Source organism: Corvus moneduloides, chromosome 1 (genome assembly GCF_009650955.1).
Source record: "Corvus moneduloides isolate bCorMon1 chromosome 1, bCorMon1.pri, whole genome shotgun sequence".
Taxonomy (NCBI): Eukaryota; Metazoa; Chordata; class Aves; order Passeriformes; family Corvidae; genus Corvus; species Corvus moneduloides.
In genome coordinates, this window is record NC_045476.1 from 143951850 (window position 1) to 143976331 (window position 24482).

The 24482-nt window shown below is 40.2% G+C and overlaps 1 protein-coding gene across 7 annotated transcripts in view; it reads left to right on the forward strand.

Annotated features, from left to right (window-relative positions):
• The window catches only part of VPS13B (vacuolar protein sorting 13 homolog B), a 436966-nt gene extending 412484 nt beyond the window's left edge, over positions 1-24482 (forward strand). For 6 of the 7 annotated variants that reach the window (XM_032130187.1, XM_032130207.1, XM_032130170.1 and 3 more), the window contains 7 exons: positions 327-1141; positions 5417-5593; positions 6567-6737; positions 13292-13468; positions 15934-16036; positions 16700-16949; positions 22495-24482. In XM_032130187.1, the coding sequence (XP_031986078.1) occupies positions 327-1141; positions 5417-5593; positions 6567-6737; positions 13292-13468; positions 15934-16036; positions 16700-16949; positions 22495-22740 (1939 nt within the window). In that variant the 3' untranslated portion in view covers positions 22741-24482. The remainder of the gene's footprint in view (positions 1-326; positions 1142-5416; positions 5594-6566; positions 6738-13291; positions 13469-15933; positions 16037-16699; positions 16950-22494) is intronic. The other variant, XM_032130196.1, reaches the window with a different exon arrangement.

Here is a 24482-nt window from a genome sequence, read left to right on the forward strand (position 1 = left end):
GTGTTTTAATATTCTCCTCTGTAGCAAACGTAATAGGGAATTACTGTGTAGGTAGAGATGTTCCTGTCCAAACTATCCTGTTGATTGATAAAAAAGACAGACAACCCTGGTGTAGATGTATAGTGTCCCATTTCTTAGAAAACCTCCTGGGTGGTATCCACTGTGGTGATTCAGGTTACCAAATCCCAGTAACATTAGCAGGACTTGCACAATGAGTTTCCCGTGTGTTATAGAGAATGTCTCTCTTGATAGCTCTTTGAGCAAGCAAGATGCCAGGTGAACTCAAAAGACAACAAGTAATAAAACTTACTTTCCCTCCTGTCTAGAAGTCAAGAGCTGACCCTGTCACTGAAAATGTTCATCAGTCAGTTAAGTCTTGCTGCATTTGATGATATTACAAACCACAAAGTGTCATCTGAACTCCTACGTCTCACAGCAGACAATGTTTTCCTCCACATGGCCCCAGCCACCAGCTCCCTGTCACAGGAGTTCCAGCAGGACTCTGTGGAAGGCCTCCCACAATTTCATAGTCTCCAAGTGTATTGTGAAGACTTGCAACTGGACAATCAGTTGTACAGCAAATCCAATTTCCATTTTGCAGTCCTGCTGTGCCAAGAAGAGAAAAATGAAACCGTGCAGTGGTCGAGAATGAACAATTTCATTGTTTGTAACAAAGATTTGGAAAGCTATAAGGAAAACTGCTTTATAAAACTCTGTATTGCTTTTTCCGAGGAAGAGAATTTCATGTTTCACATGAATGACCTCAGCTTTGAGCTCAAGCCAGCTAGGCTATATGTGGAAGACACCTTTGTTTACTACATTAAGACTTTGTTTGATACATATCTTCCAGAAAACAAAATTGCTTGTAAATCCACGAATGCTTCAGATACTACCCCAATAGTGCCTGAGCAAGTGAGAGAACATGCAAGAGCTTTAGTCAAGCCAGTGAAGCTAAGAAAATTAAAAATACAGCCTGTTAATCTCCTTGTCAGTATTCATGCTTCATTGAAACTGTATATAGCCTCAGATCACACCCCTCTCTCCTTCTCTGTGTTTGAGCGAGGACCCATCTTCACCACTGCCAGGCAACTTGTCCACGCCTTGGCCATGCATTACGCTGCTGGAGCACTTTTCAGAGCAGGTCAGTACTTTTCCTTAACACACGTTCTCATTGGGTACCAGGATTCTGGGAGTGTCACTCAAGGCGAGTAACCTGAATTTTTGTTTTCCTCAGAGACTGTTTGAGAACAATACTTTCAGACACCTTTCAGGTCCTGTCATACAACAGAAGGGAAATGAAATCATTGAGCAGACACCAGGGAAGATTTGCAACGTTGTGCTAAACATTAGCGAGCCACCTGAAGGCTTTAGCCACCCGTAACCCTGAACACAGCATAAAAATGTGTTCTAGCTGGCTTAGGTTTTGTCATTTGATATTGTAGCAGTAGTCAGAATCAACCCACACTCCTTACATAAACTCCCCAAAACAGTGTTTAATCAAATTATTCAGCATGTTGTTCTGTGTTCAGAAGTAAATTATAGACCTGAATGATGTTTTGTTGTTAAAAGTCCTTTTGGCTTCAGTTTTCTTCATACAGCCTTCAATCTAAACTGGCACACAGATGTTTGTTGTCCTTTGATCCAAGAACTATGAAGTTTGCTGTTAGTAAGTTTTTCCCATATGGGATCAATAGCAAGCAATTAGTCTTTTTATGTTATCAGGTACATTTTGTCTTCCTTAAATACTAATGTAGAAATAATGAAATCTGGTCTCTGATGTGTCTTGGTGCAGCACAGAATTTGTGCCTGAGACAGAAGGAAGCTCCTCTGTGATCACACACAAGTAACATATTCCACACTGGAACATGGGATTTATTTCCCTGCAATACTTATGGTCAGATTTTCTGAGATCCTAATGCTGCCATTTGGACTGGAAGCATAACTGCAACCTGACTTCTGTGCACACTTTCCAAAACTGTACACATGTATTTTAGTTATTTATAGATGCTGACTTTGTCTTTCACTGTGTGCATACCTGACTCACACTGCTGATTGTGACAACAGTATACACAATTGTGCACCAGAACAGTGTACCAATTCATTATTTTCTTGCAGTATTGTGCTTCCAAAATTTGCAGGTTTTTCTTTTGGCTACTTGTTTGGATTTGTTTTGCAGTTAAATCTCATCGCACAGAAGGGCAGATCTAGATTCTTGGTAATTAAGAGTGAAACTGTAGCCAAATATGGTCCACGGTGTAAATGCTTCTCGCCCATGACTGGCTCTTTCCTTCTGTGCTACCCTTGCAGTGTGCAGCAGTGCAAAGGCCATCACTTGCTGTGGGATCAGTGATGTACCTGAAATCAAGCAGATTTAAGTATTAAGAAATGAGGTTTGCTTTGGTGGAACTTCTCTTCAGGAAAATACATATGCATATATACTTAACTCCCACTAAAAGCACTAAAACTAAAATGTATTGTTTGAAAGGTGTCACTGTGATTAAAATGGTGAATTGTACTGATTAACGTTTGCTTTAGCAAAGAAGATGGTTTATGTTGAGGACTTTGTGACACTTGTCAAAAAAGCTGTATCAACAAAGTAAAAAAAGAAGAAAAAAATCAAGCAAAAATTTTTATATGATCTGCAAACCCTGAGGTTTTTTTCTCACCATTAGCACAATCAGTCTCTTATGGAAGAGGACCTCGTGCTTCTGCATTTTAACTACATTAATCTGGAATATGGGTTGTTTGACCTCCTTCTGCTCACCACTGTCTCATGCATAAATCATTGTTAGCATCTGCAGAGACAGCATTCCCATACAGCTATACCTTATACTCAGGGATATACACTCTTTTGCCCTTAGTTGTGTGCAGGATCACTGCTGACCTGTGGAAGGGGGCAGGATTTGCCCCAAAACTTGCTGAAGGGGGTGCATCAGGCTGCCCCATGTATTGCAAGGGAGTGGTCAGAATCCATGAAAGCCATGAATGGGGTTGGAGAACTCTGTTCAAATATGCTGATTAGCACTGCTTATCTCAAATCAGCCAAACTTGCAATGGAAATCTCCCATTCTTTTCTAATTAAGTTGTCCTCTATATAAAAGTTAATAAAATTCTATTCAAAAATATCACTGGTACCAGATCTGACCCTATAGTTGCCTATAAAGAAAATTCAGTGGCTCTCTGCTAATACAGTCATTTATGTCGTGTCAGTGGATATAATTACTAAGCATAAGTGGGAAATGGTAACCTGACATGGTACTATATTTCTGCAAAGTAAAATGCCACACAGAGCTTGTGAATTGAGGGATTATTCCTGGTTCCTCATTCTCCTATTCCTGACTTACTCCCACATCTTCTTCCTTGGGTTGGGTGGTCCAAGCTGGCAGTGAGGAGCCATTGGGTTTGCTCTCAGCATTGGCCAAGGAGGGTCACCCATGCTGCAGGTTGCACGTTATTCCCATGCGCTCTCCAAGGGTGAGCACAATCCATCCAGAGCTTCCCAAACCTGACAGGTAGGGACAGATTACAACAAACCATCCCTGGCCTAGCGGGAAACCCATCAGCTTTGTGTTTAACTGTTTTCATTCCTGGATTTTATCTCTTTTGCATTCCTGAACATGCTGGCTGGCCCAGCAGGTGAGTGGAGTTGGAGTCCCCCATGTCCCAGCCTGGTGGTACCTGCTGGGGATGTTGCAGGGCACCAAGGCACTAAACTGCAGTGTCCTGTAGCCACTTTCCATCACACCACCATGTAGTACAAGGAATGTCAAGAATATTTGGGGAAAAAAAAGGCTCTAAGGAATTAATGCAATAATAATGATCAGAAAAATCAGAAAAAACATCTCTCCCATCTCCCAAAAACATCTCAACGCCTCCCCACCCCTCCAGCTTTTCAGCACTTCACACAGTGGCAAAGATAATTTATTTAAAGTCCTACAGCGAGGGAATTGCAGGCCCAGCCTGGAGCTCTGGCTTCCTCTGGCCCCATCAGGAAAGGACTGGCAGGGGGTGCTCCTTTCCAGGACAGCAGGGCCACAGTGTGTGTTACTGCTCTGTTCATTGTGTTGCCAGTAGCACTTGGGTTTTGTTTTCCTAGTCCATCACACCCTCGCTCTTAGGTCCACTCTGGTTCCCGCTTTTTATATTACAAGTACTGGAGTTCTCAACCTGCCAGAACTGAAATGTGGGACAGATTCAACAAGAAAATAGATTTTCCAGGAGCTTAGAATGATAGTATGAGATTAATTCATTTCATATGAGTAACATTTTCTCTTCTGTTCAGTTTCATGATTCAGCCATCTACAGGAATGACTGGGAGGGGTTAAAAGAAAACAAGAAAAGCATCTGGATAGCAGGAGTTTTCAATGATGAGATGGGAATGAGGAGGGCAGAGCGCAGATCAAGGGCCCTCATGGGAGAGCAGGAGACCAGTCTGTCCATCCTTCAGTCTCCTGGCCCTGTCACACCTTGTGCCACTCTGACAGTGCCAGCTGAAATTCGTGGTACTAGGGCTCAAAGACCAAACAGTTCCTGTTTCACATTTATTGCCATTTCTGAATTGCTCTCTTTGGGCTGTCAAAAAAAGAGTTATGCAGCACTGTTTCCCTAATAAATCTGCTGCCTACCAGCCTGAGAAAGACAAGACCTGCAAATAGCTTTCCAGCAACAGATTGCTGCGTGCTCAGCCATCCAGCAAGCTGCTGGCAACCCTGCGTTTATATAGGAAACCAGATCTGCAGATACTTCTCCTGGGATATGCATAAGGAATACTCCCCTATGAGTAACCTAATCAGCATGTAGATGTCATTGCTGTTTACACAACTGTACTGAGCAGAAGACATTTGTCTGGCTTTCACTGCACTCTGAAAGAAAATGATCAGCTTAGAAGGGTTGGGGTGGATTTAAAATAACTTCTTAAGCACTTGTCAAAAATCTGCATCCCTTTTCCTAACACTCCATCAAGCAATTGACCTGCACACTCCTGTAAAGCAGTACGTTGTATCAGTGTAAACTCCCTGTCACAATTCTATCACATAAGGATGTGAAATCACAACGCTACCTTACAGTGTCTAAAACCAACCCAACCATCAGAGCTTGCAGTCCCATTCCTCTGTAGCTGTGAGGCTCTCGCATCCGCCTCCCTCACACACTTTTAGCAGAAATACGGGAAGCTCCTGGAAGGAAGTAATTCTAAAGCTATTTGTGAGTTTGCCAAAAGGATTTCTTTGATTTACGAAGTATGAAAGATTGCCATTTCTGAATTCATAGTGGATGAGTTATTTCCTGTGTTTTGCTCAAAGGAAGATCATAATGCAATGAATTCTAGTGTGAAAAAGATAATTAAGGAATAACCTTTTCACAACTGCTGCTTCTGCAGTTTTTGCAGCTGTAACATGTGTCTTGTTTCTCCACACAGGCTGGGTTGTTGGATCGTTGGAAATTCTTGGAAGCCCAGCTAGTCTGGTGAGAAGCATAGGGAATGGCATAGCTGATTTCTTTAGGCTCCCCTATGAAGGGCTGACCAGAGGCCCAGGAGCATTTGTCAGTGGAGTTTCCAGAGGAACAACATCATTTGTAAAACACATTTCCAAAGGTAGAGCTTTCACTTTATTACTCCAACTACTGCTTTGTTGTCATGCATTGTTAAAGTTTTAAGCAATAAAGTCTGTCCGTCCTTCAGTCTCCCGGCCCTGCCATATCTTGTGCTGCTCTGACAGTGCCAGTTGAAATTCCTGGTACCAGGGCTCAAAGACCAAACAGTTCCTATTTAACTAAGCTAAGAGGGTAACAAGATCACATGTAATGTCTCATGTATTAAACAGATCACCACTTTACTGCAGTGCATGAGAATGTTTCAGAAACTTCAGAATTTTAAACCTCACAGTGGGAAATAGATATTCACTCAGCAAGTGTTTCATGTGATAACTGCAGAAGTATTAAAGGTGTTCTGCACTTCTGCAAGCCATCAGAAATTCTACACTCAGTCGCCTCATCATATTTATTATTTAAAGAAAAAAAGTAGATACAGTTGTCATAACTGCAGGAGTACGTGGATAGGATTTGACAGTGGGGCTGGCCTGCCATGGGAACAGGAGGAGCTTGTTCTTTGCAAAGCTGTACAAACAGTGCCATCGCGTGGCTCCAGCCGCCGTAGAGACACAGTGGCTGCCCCGGCGCTGGCTGCTGCTCCAAGCCTCTGCTCCGGCCTCCCGCAGGACACGGCCTCACGACTCCTTCTGTAAATATTTGTTTACCTTTCCATCACCCCCCTCTCCATTTAGATTAGCCTCACACAAGTCAGGGAACTGGAGAAAGATGTTCAGATGAGTTTCTGTTCCCACCGGCCAGGCAAACCTGGAGCAGGCTAATGTAAAAGGCGTGACGTGGACTGTAGCAGCAGCGTGGTGATACTTAACAAATAGTAAAGCATGTTACACATGGGTGACTGTTCACTTGACTTGCTGTTCTGCTCATAAGCTCAGTGTTGCAGTGAGGCATACAATGTCTCCGTGGTTTAAATTAAAGCATTTTGATCCAGACCCAAATGTGTATCTCCATGCGTTTAGGTACACTGACATCAATTACCAATTTGGCAACAAGTCTTGCTCGGAATATGGATAGGCTGTCACTGGATGAGGAGCATTACAACAGACAAGAAGAATGGAGAAGGCAGCTTCCAGAGAGCCTGGGAGAAGGACTGAGACAGGGGCTCTCTCGTTTAGGCATTAGCCTTCTAGGTAATGTACTATTAAATATCAAGTTAAGTGATAATAACTGCTTCCTAATCTGCTCACTAGCCTTTTCTAACTGTGAGTTATAATTCAAAATTTGGGGGGGGGGGGGGGTTGGTGTCTTCTTGTGAAAAAGCCTCACAGTATGTATATTAGATACTGTTTATCAAGATTTAGTGAGTTTTGTATATGATTTTTGCTGATAAAATAATTGCAGATATAGAATGAGTTTGCATTTTCTTTGTGAAATAATATTTTCGCTGGTACATGATGTAGATCTGAAGGGAAAAAAAGAATAATTCTGCATCGGGCAGCGTGACTTGTAACTAATTCAACAAGAAGACGTCATCATGCTGATGTTTACTTTCCAATGAATTATAGGAATGCCTTCTGAACTGCTTGTTTTTGCAGCACTATAGATATCAGGGATTCTTGGGTTTGTTTGAAAACCACTTCAACTTAGTGCAGATGTTAAGTAAGCTTTGATGAGGAATTCTGCTTTTACAAAGAGACCCAGATCATCCTGATTCAGTGTAATTTTATTCATCAAGCAGCCAAGTGGTTTGGTTAGAAGTGAAGATTAGTCTATCCATTTCAAAATAGTACCTAAAAATTTGAAAACTAACCCACAGTGGAAAAAGTCTCTGTGAGAAGTTTTGCAGTAAGGGCTGGATTTTCTAGGTTACTTCGACTTGTCACACAGCAAAGGAATGCAGAACTGTATTGTTTGGCAGAGCTCCTCAGTATGTATTAAACAGTATGAATCTCTTAGAGATCAAAGTGACCAAAAGCAGTCCAGTGCAAAAGGTTAGAAGAGTTGAAGCTTGAAAGGATTTGTCCTGTTTCCTAATCTTCAGTAGTGTACACAACTCCTAAATTTGCAACCGCAACCCTGAAAGCCCCAAAGAGGAAGTGGTAAAAATGTTACAAGTTTGGGTTAAGTTGCTGGGAATTATTTTAAGCAATAACATTAGATGATGTGAAGCATTGTCATTTGATAATGCCTGTAAACCGGCAAGCGAGTGTCCTGGGAGAAATGTGCATAAAGGAGAAATTCCATATATTAGTAGCCACTGTCCCAATAGTAAGCTGTTACTGGTGTTGCAAATCAAAGGCAGTTTGGAGGAGGTTTTATTTTTCCCTCTTGTTTTATTGGGCTAAGGGCAGTCAGGTTGAGTTGCTGGATGAAAGATTATACTTTTAGAAGCACTGTCAGCCTGGAGTGTATGTGCTGGTGAAATGGTTTGGTGATCTTGGCTCAGTTATTAATAAAGCATCGAGGTAACATGGTGTCTGTATCCCCTTCACTGACACACTAGAGCCCTTCAGAGCTAAAAACATCAGCTGTACAGCCTGAAGTAAAGAGCAAAACTTTGTAGCTTTGGCTGTAACAAGGCAAAATTCCTGCTGTTCCAGAAAGCTGGGAACTCGTCACATACATGCACAAATACGCCATTCCTGCACTTCCCTGCGCACACGGATTCCGTGGTTCGCGGGAGTACACCCGAGCTAAAAGGAAAGCAAAAAAATAGAGCTAGAATTTCAGTGTCCCTGATTTCCTAAGAAATCAGACTTCATGTTAGAAACTTCGAGCTTCATATTAGCATTTAAACAGTGCTCCTCCACGAGCTAGGGTCTTGTTCTTACTCCCACTGTTATTATTTAGAGATTGCTCACTGCTAAATACCTCTTTTCTTAGCAGTGGAGGCAGTGAAGCACCCAGATAAATAGCTACAGTTACTGTATAGCTGGACATGACAAATATGGAACTCTCACTAAGGGAGAGATAAGAAATATTCCACTTACTTTGTATCAGTTTTTTATTTACAGCTGATTTTTAAAAAGCATGTTTCCTCTGTATAGGCAGCAGCATTCATATAAACTGTGTCAAGACCTAAATTATGAATAGACCTATGTTTCAGTTTTTACAAACATGTCAGAAAGGTGCTTCTGTCCTGACCATTTAGTTTAAAGAATATTGTGGCTTCCCCCAAAAAAACCAGTCGTAGTTGAAGGGACGGTATCACTGTGCTTTTTTTCACCAGCATGTTCAGAATAAACATGAACATGCTTACTCTAAAAGCACTTCAGGTTCTTCATCCATAACGAAGCAAAGAGAAGCTGCCGTTATTTTCACTCGCAAGGATAAAAAGTTTTCTGAGCACAGAAATGCAGAAAGCACAACTATTTGAAGCCGTAATTTATATTACTTTCTAATTGTAAAATTGGAAAAGTGTGCAGGAGATTTCTATGATAGTCACAGTACTCTCATGTTCATAGAAGCCATCTGACCCATGCAGGAAGCTAAGACAATTGCAAATGCAGATTTTGTGCCCAGGTGAAGTCATGTAAGAGCCCTCAGTTCACCAATACGTTGTGGTATCTACCCAGAAAGTAGAGTTGCCTTTCTGATTTTTCTGAAAATCTGGCTCACAGTGGCCCTGTTTCAGCAGAGCACTTAAGCATGTGCTTAAGAGCTTTGCTGAATCAGGGCCAAAATCATGTACTCTCATCTCCTCCTCAGTGCAAGTTGTTCCCTGTGGTACATTCTTAAGTGCTTTGTCCTGTCTCATTTTAAATGACTCAAGCAGTGTCAGGGTGTTGTTTGATTTGATTGTTATCTTTGGCCAGCTGTTGCCTTCTTTTCTAGTTTGGGGGAGATTTCTGGGTCATTTTAGTAACACTTGTGTGTGAAAAGAAGCAACAACTTATGATAGGTGTGTTTTTTTCTATGTTTAGACAAAAATGCAGTGAAATTGTTTGTAAAATATTTAGATGATTGACTCCCCACTGAGGAACTATCTTTTGCATTTTGCATGACAGGGTCAAAGTTAAAATGATAACTTATAAGCATGTAAAAGAGACTATTGAAACTATAGGCTGTATTTTCAACCACTGGTCCTAGTCAAAAATATTATATTGAAGTGGCTGCCTTTAGGAAGTTGAGCATATCTGAATAACCAAAAAGCTGACAACTATTCAGAAAGCTATTATTTACAGTGGCAGAAGTGCTCAACATTTCAGTTACTCCTTCCTGCTTTTGGGGAAGTGGATTGAGTCATATTGACTGACAGTGTAACTGTCCTGGTAGAGAAGGCAAAGCCTGGGTTTCAGAAGCTCAGATTTTTGTTATTATGGGTGGTGGTGGCTGTTCTTGCTGTGAACTATCACTGAATCAGGGCCACTCTTTGTTTGCCTATCTACAAAACAAGATACCACAAGCCAGTGCTAATCCTGAAATTGTGTGCTATTGCACACACTAATTGTGCAAATACATTAATGCATGGCAACAGGTGCTCTTTTCTTTGAGCTGTATTTTTGTGATGTTTGCTGTGATGAGACTATGATTCAGCCATTTTTGGTGTGAAACACTTGTGGCAGTCCTGAAGGACAACAGAGAAAAGGAAGCAAAATGGCCTCAGCTTGGCCAGCTTCCAGTCTCATGGCAAAGCATGGCCAGTTTCTCTTAGTGGGGGATGTTTTCCAATTATGTCTTGCTCTGAAAGAGTTTGTCACAAGCAGTCTGAGCTTTGCCAAGGTCTGTAAGCTGTGCTGCATTCACCAAACTTTGTCAGTCTGCACACAAACCAGTTGCTGCCCATAATCAAATTCTTCTTGAAGTAATCCAGTGATATATTCTGAACTATCTGAATTTTGTAGCTATCAAAGTAACTTTTTTATTGTTACTGAGCAACATGTATTAACCAGAGTGCACCCCATCTGATGTTTAGCAGATGTTATGTTGTTGCTGGAACCTCTTTGGTCCAGTAATGGAAGAATATGTTTTTGTTTTGTCGCTTTGGTGTTTAATTTTATTGAGGTTTTCTTTATACATGCATAATCTGTGTGTACATATGTGGACATGCATATAAAATCAAATGCCTAGGGTAAGGAAAAAAAAGAAAAATGGAGAATGTTTTCATTTAATAAAAAAATACTGGTCAAGGGACATTACAGGGAAAGGACAGGGACAGCAGTAGGACACCGTGTGAGAGTATGAGAATGAGAATGGGAAGGGAGGAACCACTACATGTGTTTCCATGCTCTGCTTTCCTGATACCCTGCTGAAATCTGACAGGGAGAGACTTTTTGTGGTAAGTCCATCTCTCACGGTGCTCCTGCCAAGAACTATTAGAATGTAAGAAGTCGTACAGGCACAGGGAAGATGTGCTTTGCACAGTTTCTGGTGTGAGGAGTGCCCTGAACCTCACGTGTGTGTCACCACTCTCTCACTGTTGCTGGGTTTTGAGGTTGCTCAGGCCTGTGTTTCTTTCCTTTGCCCACACATGATGCACACAGGAAAGGAGCTGCACAGATCTGGATTCCCCGCGCAAGGGTGGTAGGACCAGCCACTCCTCAATGAAAGGAGTAAGGTTATAGTTTATTTTGTGATTTGTGGGCATAGCCACGGCACATAAATGAGTTACGGCAGTGAGTTGCAATTCAAGATAAGGAATTACTCAGGAAGAGATCATTGGTTGTATTTTTGCAGGTAGAACAACGAGACTTGCAAAGAGGATTTGAGGTTCAGAGCATGCATAAAATGCCAGAGTAACAGAAATTGTGGTATTACTAAAAACTGGCTAATTAAGCTATATATTATGGGGGGCACTGTATATATGATCTTATATAACACAGTCCCAGAAGTTTCCATTCCATTTCCTTGTCTTCTGAGCCTAATTCCAGCTGAGCAGTGCCTGGAGCATGCCACAGGTCCTTTGGAGTAGGCTCTTATTTATTATTACCTTATAACTTTGCTCAAGTGTATTGCAGTAAATAATTTACTAGTGCTAGGACTTAGGTGGATTACATTTTATAAGGCAATAACTTCTGTTCTGAAAGTGCAGTTGTTGTGGATGACCTCAACAGATAGGGTGAAGGAGGTCACAGGGTAGTATAATGTTGTAAGTTAGCAGAACACCAAGTATTGTTTTATGCCTTCAAATGCATCACAATTTCACTAAAGACTGGACAAACAATCCCAATTGTGTCATGTGGTGTTGGGATATTATTTTAGTCAAGCAGCAGGAACAGCTGGTAAGTACTAATGAATTGAAAATTGTATCATTTCAATGGCATGGCATTAAGGAAAAACCTTCATGGCCTTTATGGTACAAAAGGTGTATGTTCAGCTGCACTCAGCTTCAGTGAGTGACCTCAATTAAAACCAGGCATCACTTTAAAGATAGACCAGCATTTTCTGTGGAAATACTATGCATTTATCAAACAGCTAGTCATACAGAAGTTGGAAGAAGTCTCTCTAAGAGGAGAGGAAGGCATTTATGGGGGATGCAAGTTTCTTGAATTGCTGATAGATAGTATCCCCGGGACAGGGATCTGGGGAAATGTGTGCTGCTTCTCATCCTAGTCTTTTCTTTGGACAGAAAACTGCACAAGTACAGTATTAGTTCTTGTTCAAAGTCAGCAATTTTTTCATTTATCCAATGACAGTAACTAAAAACATCTGAAAACCAGTTACCAGCTCACTGCCTAGTGCATGTCACGCTGGTAAACACAAGGGGCCAAATACCTCGGTTGTGATTGTCCAGTTCTGTGGAATTATGCCTGGATTCCCTTCCACACACAAAGCAGAACCTTCAAAGATGTGTAGGTTGCAGTGAAAATGCCTGGTAACCAGGATGACACTCAGTCCTACTCCTTAAATAATTGTTTAATCTTGATATTTGCAGCTGCAGGTGCAAACTGAGAGCTGGCAAAGGAGACTGCAAACTTGCTTTTTACTGAGCAAAGCAGCTCGGATCGAGCAGACCGGTGTCGCTTTGTCCAATCCTCGTACTCTTAGTGATTTCCAAATAGCTTATCTATCAAAATTACAACAACTAGAGACATGTCTGTGGTTAAGTGGCTAGTGTAAACTCAAGATCAAAGAAATGTCCCACCTCACATACCTGTTTACTTTAGGAAGATTTAAGTTGAAGTTCTCTGTTGATACTAAAAGCTGGGAAGGTCACTATGTCACTTGTAAAAGTTTGACCCATGCACATTAAAGTAAAATATGATGGTTTTCACAAAAAAAGTAACAAAATGTCTCAAAGTCTAATTCTGGTAATCTTAGTAATATATCAAAAGTTGCATTAGCTTATGAACATTTCTGGCAGTGGAAGAGGACATAAAAATGATCTATTGAATACAAGCAGTTTTTATTCTCATGAAGTCAATCTCACACTTATGTGAAAATCTCATTTCCACAGCAGCTCAAGTCATCTAAAACTGGAGGATTTTATTCCTAGACCAGCATTCTCAGAATTGTGACACAGAATGAGCCAAATTAAATTAACTCAGCAAAAGCATTTAGCATAAGTAGTTGAAAGAGGGAAACATACTGTAAGGTTAGGTGATCTAAATGTTTAGAAAAAAAAGGTTAAGATCTAACTAAACTGAAGCTAAGGCAGTGTTTAGCTAATTGGTCACATGCTAAATAGCTGTGTAAGAATGGGGTACGGTCTCTAATCCAAACAATATTCAGGTCCAGTAGTAAGATTTCGTCTTATTCTGGAATATTAATCTTCGCTACTTACTGGGGACTCTTGTTTTTTCAGGTGCAATTGCTGGGATTGTGGATCAGCCAATGCAGAATTTTCAGCGAGTATCTGAGGCCCAAGCTTCAGCTGGGCATAAAGCCAGAGGGGTCATCTCGGGTGTGGGGAAGGGGATCATGGGCGTCTTCACAAAGCCCATTGGAGGGGCAGCTGAGCTCGTCTCCCAGACAGGTTATGGTGAGTTTTGTATATCCAACATCTCCATTTCAATTTTAAAATGCACTTCATTTACAACCTGCTGTGTTCTTACTTATCCAGCTCAGTATTGTGTGACTTAGAGAAAGGTTCAGAAATGCCACCACTAAATACTTACAAATGCTGTGCTGCTTTTCTGAAACGCCATCGTGTTGTGCTTCTCGCTTGTGTTACTGATCAGCGATGTACAGCCACAGAAACACAGAATGCAGAAAGCATGAAGTAATTCTTGGAATACAGTAGAATTAGTTACAGAAACATATGTGCTTGCAAAATAGTTTTTGACATAAAAGGATTAGAGCAACACTATTTCCAATTAGAGTGTTATTTTGAGATTGCTTTGTTATGGCAGGGAAAGAGCTGTGCTATCTCTACGCAAAGAGTGAGTTGCATTGCTGGGAGAAAGAAGTGAGTCATGTAGTAAGAGCATCCCCTTTAAACTGGAGCTTCATGAGAAGACAGCCCTGTGTTCAGATACAAGGGTAACCTTTTAGCAACCAGAGGTGGGGTTTCCAACTAGACTTGGCACTTAATGGCAGTGGTGCTAAATCCTTTCAAATTGATGGGAATAATTCTGGACGAACAAAAAGTGTAAAAGATAAAAATAAAATACCAAAATACACTAATTTCTTTGCTTCCAGTATCAATTAATCAAAGCTTCCAGTTTGAATATTTAAGAAGAAATGCTGGTTGGAGGGAGTCAGGGAAGAGAAGCTGGAAGATCTATTGATAGAAGGACAATGTGTCAATAATTTCACCTCACTAATTATACCAGACAAACCTCGAATATTTAAGACTTTAATCGCTAGTAATATTTATGCTTGTGATGTGTTGATTAGAATATGAGTAGTTCTCATAGGGCTTAAGTTTAGGATGCTGCCCACAAGATTCACAGCTCATTCCGTCTAGTTAGAGAATAATGAAACAATAATTAGAATTCTTTCAAATTAACTTTATCTTGTTTGTATGAGCATAAATAATAACTGTTGTCCTGAGTTATACATCCCATAGCTGTAAAACCTCTATCAGCAAAATTAGAAGGCTTTTTCCGTTGTTGGCTGTCTCCGCGTTGGCTTTGCTGCCCATTTGGGCATTATTTTTTCTAGATTTAATTTTGCTGCCATCTTTATTAAGAAACTCATAGTAGTAGAGGGACACTTTTCATTGCAGATATGGTATATAAGACAGCATGTTTTCCATGACCATGTGACAAAAAGAGTTAGCCAGGAAAAAACATAAAAACGGTATCAATAATAGCTGGCAGTGCGTGAGAGGAAAATACACAAGAGTTCAAGTAACTCTTACCCACAACTGAATTGGAAGTGGTACTGTGCCTCTTGGGGGGGACCAAGGGGTGGGGGACCACACAGAAATAAACACATGTTCTCTCTGTCTCCATCTGTAAATAACATTTTCACTCACATAATGCTGAGAACCTCGGTAAGCCAACTGTTACAACTGGGATGATGCTTTTAAGTATTACCATCAACATGTGTGCTAAAAATTAAAGGGTTTGTTTTCATTGCTGATGTTTCATTTAAATTATTATCCATTGTGTAAGAGGGAATCTAAGTTATTGACACCCTTATGCAAAAATGCCTTTGGAATGCTTAGACAAAAGAAAGTCTCTTTGTTTATTTGTAAAGAAGTATATTTGTTAAAGAGTAACTTTGCACCAAACTATGTAACACTAGTGCTTGCTGCACAACCTACTTTGTGTCTGTCGTGTAAAAATTTTTAAAACTACTTAATTTGTGAATTTTTTTGCAACCCACTCATTCTTTCTGGTGACCATACCTCATCATTGAAAGTTTACAGGCCATCTGAAATCATACATACTGTATCATCTTCAGCTTTGGAGAGTCTCTTTAGAAACCTGCTTAACTGCTGCTTGTAGTCTCCATTCTGTGCTGGCACTAAGAAGAGTTCACAATAAACCATATGCCCCAGGAGATCTCATAAATGTATATGGATCTGTGTTTAACAGCTGGATTAAGTAACTGAATATTTAAATACAGTATGTAGGCAAACTTGCCTTCTAATTTGTACCAATCATGACACGTATATGAAAGTATTTTAATATTAAGCAAGAAAGTTAACAATGATCTTGATTTTTTCTGCATAAATCCTAAGTGATGTGTCCAATCCTGCTCTGAAGTGATGGCTCTCAGGAGTGTTATGTTTCTCTTGATTGCAAGAGTGTAGCTGATTCATAGAACACGCAGTGGGGGTTTTTTTGTTTCTTGCTAACTCAAGATCACAGGGGTTAAGTGCACAACTCTTGCATTGTAATATTTAATGAATTATCTTGACTACAGCTTCCAGAGACGTGACATCATTTTGGATCTGCACTATTTTATGAACTGCTTTAAACAGATGACATCACTGCAACACGTAACTGCTTTGTAGACAACAACTACTAAAAAACCTGAATTCTCTTACCACAGGTATTTTGCATGGAGCTGGACTTTCTCAGCTTCCCAAGCAGCGCTCTCATCCAAATGATGAACATGTTGAGCAGGCTCCAAACAGCCACGTCAAATACGTCTGGTAACATTATTTAGACAATTGCTCATTTTTACATCCACATTGTTTATTAATAGGTTCTGGCCTCTGGTCAAGTTAACAGGCTGCTTCCCTAGGAAAGGCTGAGTTATGGCAGTTTGTTTAGGAGCATTAAACACAAAGGTAGTGCATAGAAACCCAATCTGCAAATGATGGGCTGCTGATCTGCATCCAGCTTTGAAACTACAGAGCTGATCTTTATTTAATGGTATTCAGTGAGTTCTTACTTATTTATCATTGCACTGAGCCCAAGAAAAATACTGCACATCTCCAGAAACAGCTGTTAGTGAAGATAGCTTTATTTTCTGCACTGTATTTCTAAGCCACTTCTCAGGGTAAGTTTTCTATTATCAAGGAAATAGGATGGGAAATAGGCTAACCTAGCACAGATATTAGGCCACTTTTGCAGTGAGTTATTAAGGGGTTTTGAAAAGTAGTAATTTCACATTCATTCTTTAAATCTGAAGTCCTACATCTTTCAGTAATGGAGTTTTGAAGTTCACTCCCTGGCTTATTCTACATCTGTAGGTGATAGCTACACGCTTAAGTAAAAACATAGTGATCAAAATAAGCCCTGGAGGATCCAATGCACTACACTGACTAGTTCTTTTTTGTCTTTTTTTTTCTTTTTTTAACCTGGTGATGCAGGAAAATGCTGCAATCTCTGGGAAGGCCAGAGGTTCATATGGCCTTAGATGTCATGATTGTGAGTGGATCAGGCCAGCAGCATGAAGGATGCTTGCTGCTCACCTCAGAGGTGCTCTTTGTCGTGAGCATCAGTGAAGACACGCAGCAGCAGGCATTCCCCGTGACTGAAATCGATTGTCTGGAAGATGATCAGCAAAAAGATCTGCTGAAGGTTCAGCTAAAACAACAGAGAGTGCCTTCTGACTTGGAGGTAAAGACCTGAGTATGTTTTTCATTCAAAGAAGATACACTAAGGCTGGTGCTTTTGGCAGTGGGGATACTCGCCTTTGGGATGGGAGGTCAGAGGTCAAAGTGCCAAACCAGGAGACCTGCACCTCATAGTTGGCTGTGTTGCCCCTTGGATGAAAGGAATGTGTCTCATCCCTTCTATCCTCTTATCGATTGTGATACACCATATCTATGACAGGAATTTTCTGAGGGAAAAAGTAGAGGAAGTCTGGTTTCTTGGTGCTTACCTCTTTTCTGAAAAGGTTCTCATGGCTACATATGCACAAGGTGTTTATTGTTTGGCAAGTCAGCATTGTGCCCTGTGCCTACAAAGTCCCAGCAAAAGCAGTTCCTTTTATTCTTCTGGGAATTTCCTTAACAGTTCAGTGGTGCTGATGCTCCTTTCAGCATGTTTTTAGCTTGTCTCTTCTAGAATAGTGGTCTTGCTTGGCTGTATTTACTTCCTTAGATCTTCCTTCTTCTTCAAATGCTAGCTTTAAATTAGATTAGTTCATCTCTGAGATTGCACGCACCAAGTGTTTGCCAGTAAGAGCATAAACCCTTCATCTTCGTGTTGAAAGATGTCTAAGCCATTTGAATGCTGAGGTTTTTGGGTTAATTATCTTCTTTTAATGGCAGAAGAATGTTATATGTTTACACCTTAGGGAAACAATGTTTATTGCATTAAATTCTCAAGTAGAATCATATGAGACAGCATTTCAAAAATGAACATGCATGTCCCAGTTTTTATAAAAGTGTGACAGGTAGTTTATAGACTGCTATACCAGAAATTTCTCCTTCAAATAAAAGAAAAGAACATGTAAAAGCCCATGAAGTATGAGGTATGACAAAAAGTAGGAGCACCTTCAGTCAAATCCTTTTGAATTTTGACTTTGCTGAAGTCACTGAAGAGTTTTGCCATCGATTTCAGCAAGGACTTCATCTGTGTTGCAACAGCACTTGAATATTTTTATGAAAGCTTTCTTTAGTGCTGAATTCTCTTATTTATATTTATTGTCTTTCCACTAACCTCAGTCTCACAGAGAGCTGTTGACTGAAGTTGCCTTCTCTCACCACAAAGCTACATGAGGAATTACTTAAATTGGGAAGCAAGTGGGCAAAGCTCAGCTTTTTTTGTCCCTGAGTGCTGAGTGGTTGGTGGAGGCACACATCAGACTATCAGAGTCCAGACTGTCCTGCTCAGTCCAGAGCTACTGTCCTGGAGAGAAGAAGAAGAAAAGTTGTTCTCACTAAGGCACTGGATGCACTCAACCTATCCTAATCCTAACTTTAGCACCAGTCCAGATCTTTTTCTTATTGGATTGGAGTGTGATGGCTTTTGTCTTTGCATCTGGTTATCCAAGGGGCAAGGAGTAGGCTGCTGCTGTGGGGGAAGAGCAGCTTGCCCAAAGGTTGCTGCAAGTGGGTGATGGAGGGTGCAGAGGGTCTGCCTGTTAGGAGAAGGGAAGGCGAGGGACAGGGGGCCTAATTCCAGTTCCCACAGCTGCTACAGCTAGGAATATGTAGGATTTATGGCAGGTGGGTCCCCTGAATGCACAGAGCAACCCTGCATGGCATGTGCAGAGTCCAATGTTCCCACACAAATGCGCTCATAACACCCTCCTTTGGAGGTACTGCACCAAATACATCTTTTTTTACTGAAGTTCTGGATGGAAATATGGGAGTCCTACTCAAGTGGTGCAGCAATGCAACTCTAGGATTGAGCCCCCCAGCCTAAATACAGCATCTCTTTTGCTGACACAGGCTCTTGAGAATGCAGTGAAAACATATGGCATGGGAAAAGTGCATGTGTCCCAGGTGGAGCCAAGTCAGTGATGGCAAGACAGCAAATGTTGAGTGATGCTGTACAAAACAGACCTGGGCAAAATATTCCTTCAGAATGCAGACACTGATACTGAAATTCTTGTAAAAAATTAATGTGCTGTAAGGACTAGCAGTTGAAAGAAAAAGAGAATAAAGTTTGAATTTTTTTATGTTAAGGCAGCTAAGGCAGCTACACAATAAAAGATTCCAAAAAGCTTCATATACAGTTTTAGTAATTACTTAGACTCTTTTTAAATTAATATTTACTATGGTTTTTTAGTGGATTGGGAAATCTCATGCTTGGTGATTCTGCAGCTGAATCTGTGGTCCTTGAGGTGTCATGTGCAGCACTGGTGCTGATGGGAGCCAGAGCTTCCCTTCGGCTCCCTGACAAGAGCTTCTACAAACTCTTCAGACTAGGAAAAGAAACCTTAAGAACAAGCTGTGACTTGCAGATGAGCAGCCTCTGAGCTGCAGAGTGATGCCTAAATAGGCACAACTCCTCAGTACTAATAGTAGGCCATTGTGTTGCACTGAAGGTGTCCTCAGCTGAAGTGCAGACATGTCTGTGCATGATGACATTTGCAAAGATGGCCTCAATTTTTAGCTGGAAAATGCCCAGTCAGGTCAACCAAAATGTTATGAGTTTAGCAAAGTAGAGCTAATGTTACCAAATGTAAGTTATCTCTATTTTTCTGATTAATTTAGTCGAAGATGCTAGAAATAATACAAAAAATTGAAACATTTCATTTCAAGGCTATAAAAATCCACTTTTTTGGATTACTGCTCACAAAAACAATTGCCAAAAGTTTTGTTTCAGCTCTGCCCAAAACAGTTTCTCCCATTCCCTCTCCTCAGCTTCTTGGAACAGTTAAGAAACAAAACATGAGTTATTCTACAGCTGTAATCACCAGAGATGTTATAGAGCATATTTTGACTCCTTCAGCAATAGGTTTGCCTGATGCCTTGTTCGCCTCCACAATATATAACTCAATCCATCTGGATAGGAATAGCCTGGATGGATTCTTAAAAACTCTGGCACTGACAAGTTTGTTATTGAAAGGGAAGCATTAATTGTATTTGGATTATCTTCCAAAGTAATTGAGACACTGCTTGTTTCCAGACAGATGTCAAACTCAAAAGGCCTGCTCTTCCAGCTGCACTTGGTATAGCTCATAACATCAAGAAGACAACAAAAAATTAAAGGGCCCTGGAATTTCACATATTCCAGATTTTTTTTTGTGACGATCTGCAACAGGGTGTTCATAACAGTCCTACGTGTTACTGTCTTTGGAGCTGAAAACCAATCTTCGGACTTACCAAAGCAATGGAAAAAAAATCCTGAAGAGCTGGATCTCCTTAGTCAGTGTGCACAGAGGAGCCCATCAGTGGACTGCACAGCACAGGTGTAATAGCTGCTGTGGAATTGCTGAAGGCTTATTCTTTATAAACCATAATGGGAGGAATTTTAGAAAAATACTGGAGTTCTTAACCCAGAAGTATGGCCTTGTATTATGAAGGGACATGATATCTGTAATACTCCTCTAGGAGGTGCATTAAGCAAGCCTTGATCAAGTTTTGAGTTCTTGAATGATCTGGATATTGACACAGTAATTGGTCAAAGCAGTGGACACTTAGTGACAATCTTAGGTCCCATTTAGGAAAAAATGTAGAATGGCATCAGTTCTAATATTTCATCTTGACAATATAAGCCAAACTGAAAGTGGCTGTTGAAGCAGACAGTTACAGATGAAGTCATCTAGAAGCAAGCAGGGTCCCAGTTACTTTGGAAGACCATCCAACAATAGTTAATATTTCTTCCTGAATAATTACACTTTATCTGTGGAAAATAGCCTGGGGCTGAATGAAGAATGGGTTCACAAGAGTAGGTGAGTGGGATGCCAGCACCATTTCCATCTCCTTTGGTAAGCAGGATCTTCTGGTCAATGTGGAGGCAGAACCCAGCTGCCCCTGGGCTTACCTCCCTTGGAGAAATCAGGAAAAAGTGTGAAGCCACCTACATGCAATATTTACCCTGTAACTTAAAATCCAGTTTACATAGGTGGTACTTCAGCATATTTCTCTCCTTTCACCTGCTGAAACAGACTGACTGCTGAGATACTTTCTCTGAGCCACCAGACCGAAGACGTGGTTCAGACACTGTTGCCACTGTTAGCTGTGAGTCTGCTGCAGCAGTCTGCCTTCTGATTTTTCCGTCCCTTAAGGTCGTTCATGGAAACAACTCTTTCGTCTGCCCATTTCATCATTTCCGCTGTTTCTAGGCAACCTTGAACTTCTGAGCTTGTTCATGAGCCTGCTTCCTTTAGCAATTTTGTGATGATGATTGAAAACAGTAGTGTTTCTACTCGCTGAGCAGCAAATCCATCTCCAAAGACATAGTAAGAAAACCAGAGGGGACTGTTTTCATGTGCATGTGATACCTGTCACTATCTATCATATTAATTATTTCTTCAAATAAGCAACAGAGTATTTAAATGAGTCTTGCAGTCCAAAGACATGACAAGATATTGATTGTGGATGTTAAATTTAATCTAATGGCACTGTTTGAAAATATCATCCTATCTAGCAAGACCTGTAAAACTCACTGAAAGACAGGCAGAAGACAGGCTTTAAATCCTTTGCATGATGTACAACAAGGAAATCTTAAACCCTACAAAAATTAAACTGGTCAGCGATTCTCCAAGTGTAAAATAAGGAAGCATCAAAGCCTAGCCCTATGATAGTTGCTGCCTTTTTTTTCATTGTCATATTTTGGAAATAACTTCTATTCTGAATGACTTAGCTTGTCATACTACTGTAGCATCCATGGTGGTATTTCTGCAATATAGTTTTTTTTGAAACCAAGCAACCAGCTTGATGCCTGCTTGCTTGCCTTCCCTTCTCAAGCTAGTCATAGTCATCTTCAACTTCTTCAAAAATAAGGACATAGCAGATTGATCTTCCAAAGCCAGGTTTGCCCATAGCTTTTCTGGGTAATACTTTATGTGGTTGGAACCATATGATAGATTACAGTATTTGATCCACTGTACTTTTTTTCGTCTAGGGTAGGTCGCTTGAATCCCTCTTGCTAGGACCTTAAACCTCTACCTATTTCAGCCTGCAAAACACAGATCCCTTAATGTCTTCTCCAGAAACAAAATGCCCAAATCATCTTTAGTAAAACCCTTTTGTTTAGAAAAATGTCTTTGTGTGAATGACGGTTTTGTTACCAGAAGCAGATGGATATATCCTGCCATAGAACATTCACCTGGAAGGTAGCTTCTAGTCTTCATTTTGAATCAAGTAAGTTAAAGGCCTAAAATATTTTAGCTAAATAGAATTTCTGTATGATAAGCCTTGCCAAGAGCTACTGACATTTTTCTAAAAGAGGTTTCAATGCCTTTGCTGTATACAAGGAGTTGATCTGTTGTTAAGTTCTACTCTTGACCAATTCTCAAAAGATACTGCTTAAATTTTCTATGGCAGAGTTAGAGCTTCTCAGAAGTCCAAAACAGCAGAGGAGAGAACTAATTCACTAAGGACTCAACTACAGGAGGATATTCATGTTTTAAAAAATCCTTTAAAGTATTGTAATATTTCAAGCAGGAAGATTTTTATCAGAGTAATGTGGAAGTTATTGTCTGTACTACACAGTTCAGTTACTGTCAAATACTCAGTAACTATTTTATCTTATCTGATTTCAGGCCGAGGGAGCCAGAGAGAGGCTGTCAGAACAGCAGTACAACCGCCTCATGGAGTACATCACAAAGACATCTTATCACCTCACTCCCAGCACCACCACAGTGCCAGCTCTGCAAACTGTGGCTGCTGAACAGCCCCCAACTATAACAAAAACCTATCAGTATATAGTTGATCCAAATTTTGCCCAAGTATTCATTAGCAAATTCACCATGGTGAAAAATAAAGCCTTGAGGAAAGGATTTAATTAATAGTTATTTCGGGTGCGTGTAGTAATACCATACCAGTTTGAAAGCAGTGCTTTCTCTGCAGTAACCTACATCAAGTAGAGATGCTTATAATTTTTGAGGAGGTAGAAATTGATAACAAAGCCCAATAGCTTTTCTAATCTTGACAACATTCCTGCTCCCTAGCCAAAATACTACTGCTGGAAGGAAAGTGTTCTGGCAAACGAATAAAGCGAGAAAGAACAGCCTTGGACTACATCTCAATCAAAATCCTTTTTCTTTTTGATACCCAAAAATTAGAGAATAGGGAAAAATTGCGTGCATACAGATGTTGTTACCACACACAGAAATGTGTATCAATACCTCTATATCATATTTTAGGGTCTGCCAGTTTCTGTTATAAACCAGGTTTATAACTCAGCTGTAAAAACTTGCTCAAGGCTGAGCCTTTCCCCCCACACCCACACCCGCCCAACATGTGCGTCCTGAGGCAAAACATTTTCCCCCACTAAATCTGAAAAACCCAGTGTGGCTGTTTTAAGTTACTAGTGACAGCTGGGTTTTAGCACCACTTTAACCTTAAAATAGCTTCCTTTATTTGACTGAAGTTTTGCAGGACATTAGTCCATAATGTAAACTAGTGCCTTTGTGTGGTTTGGAGAACAAAACATGAACTAGAACATGACTTTATTTTTAAAACTGTCTGTATACAGAAACTTTATTTTATCCATCATCAAATTTTCAGAAGTACTTTCAATGTATGTATGACTGTGCATTGTCTGTTCATTAGCTGGAAGCCAGTAACACGCAGTTCAAAAATTTAAGAAATAGAGCTGTCTCCTTAAAATCTCTAAGCTCAATGTAACCCAGATGTGCAGGTGCTAAGTACAGCCTTGTGGGGTCTTGCTTATTTCTGATCTGCCACCACTACATTGTATGTGCTCCCTGCAGCCCTAATTCATTTTATGCTTATCATCTTCAAACTGATAAAAACAGGAATATTTAGAAACGTGACCTTTCAAATATGTACTAAGCAAAGTGAGATTTTTTTTTTAAAGATTGAAAACTGTGGACCCACAGGCACCAATTACATTAATGATGCCATCACAATACACTTACGAATATATGTTAAACACCTGTATTTCTTGTTGTAGAATCAGTCTCTGGGCACAGTTAGATGACTTTACAAACCAAATCTGGCCATGGCAGTTTTATTTTAAAACCGAAAGCTTACTTGGTTTCCAACTATGCATGTTAACTTTTCTCCCCTTTTCTATATGCTTACCAAAATGAATTTTGTCTGGAGATTCCTGAACATGGCTGGAATTGGAGTCAAAAACTGGAATAAAATCTGATCACCATTTGGAGCATATGCTTTATAGTTAATAACTTCTATGCATACTTGATATGACCAAATGCACAGTAAATAAGAATGTGGTAACTGATACGTTTTTCTCTTGAGTTCTGTTTTGTTAAAAGGTATTTCTAAAAGCTGTGTCTCTCATCTGCTGAGAATAAAGGAGGCTGGGGTCTGCATTGTCCTTTTCTGACTGTGAAATAAGCCCATCCATTATCAACATTTCATACAATGATTTTAAAACTTAGTCATTGTTTAAGTAACACTGTTTAAAAAATGTATGTGTATATACACACATGTGCTTCATTCATGAATATTTTATGGAAGTTGTTTAATACTTCTAATTTTGCATATTGATGGATAAATTGTAATATAATTGTTTAAAGATAATAAAGCTATTCCTGTAATA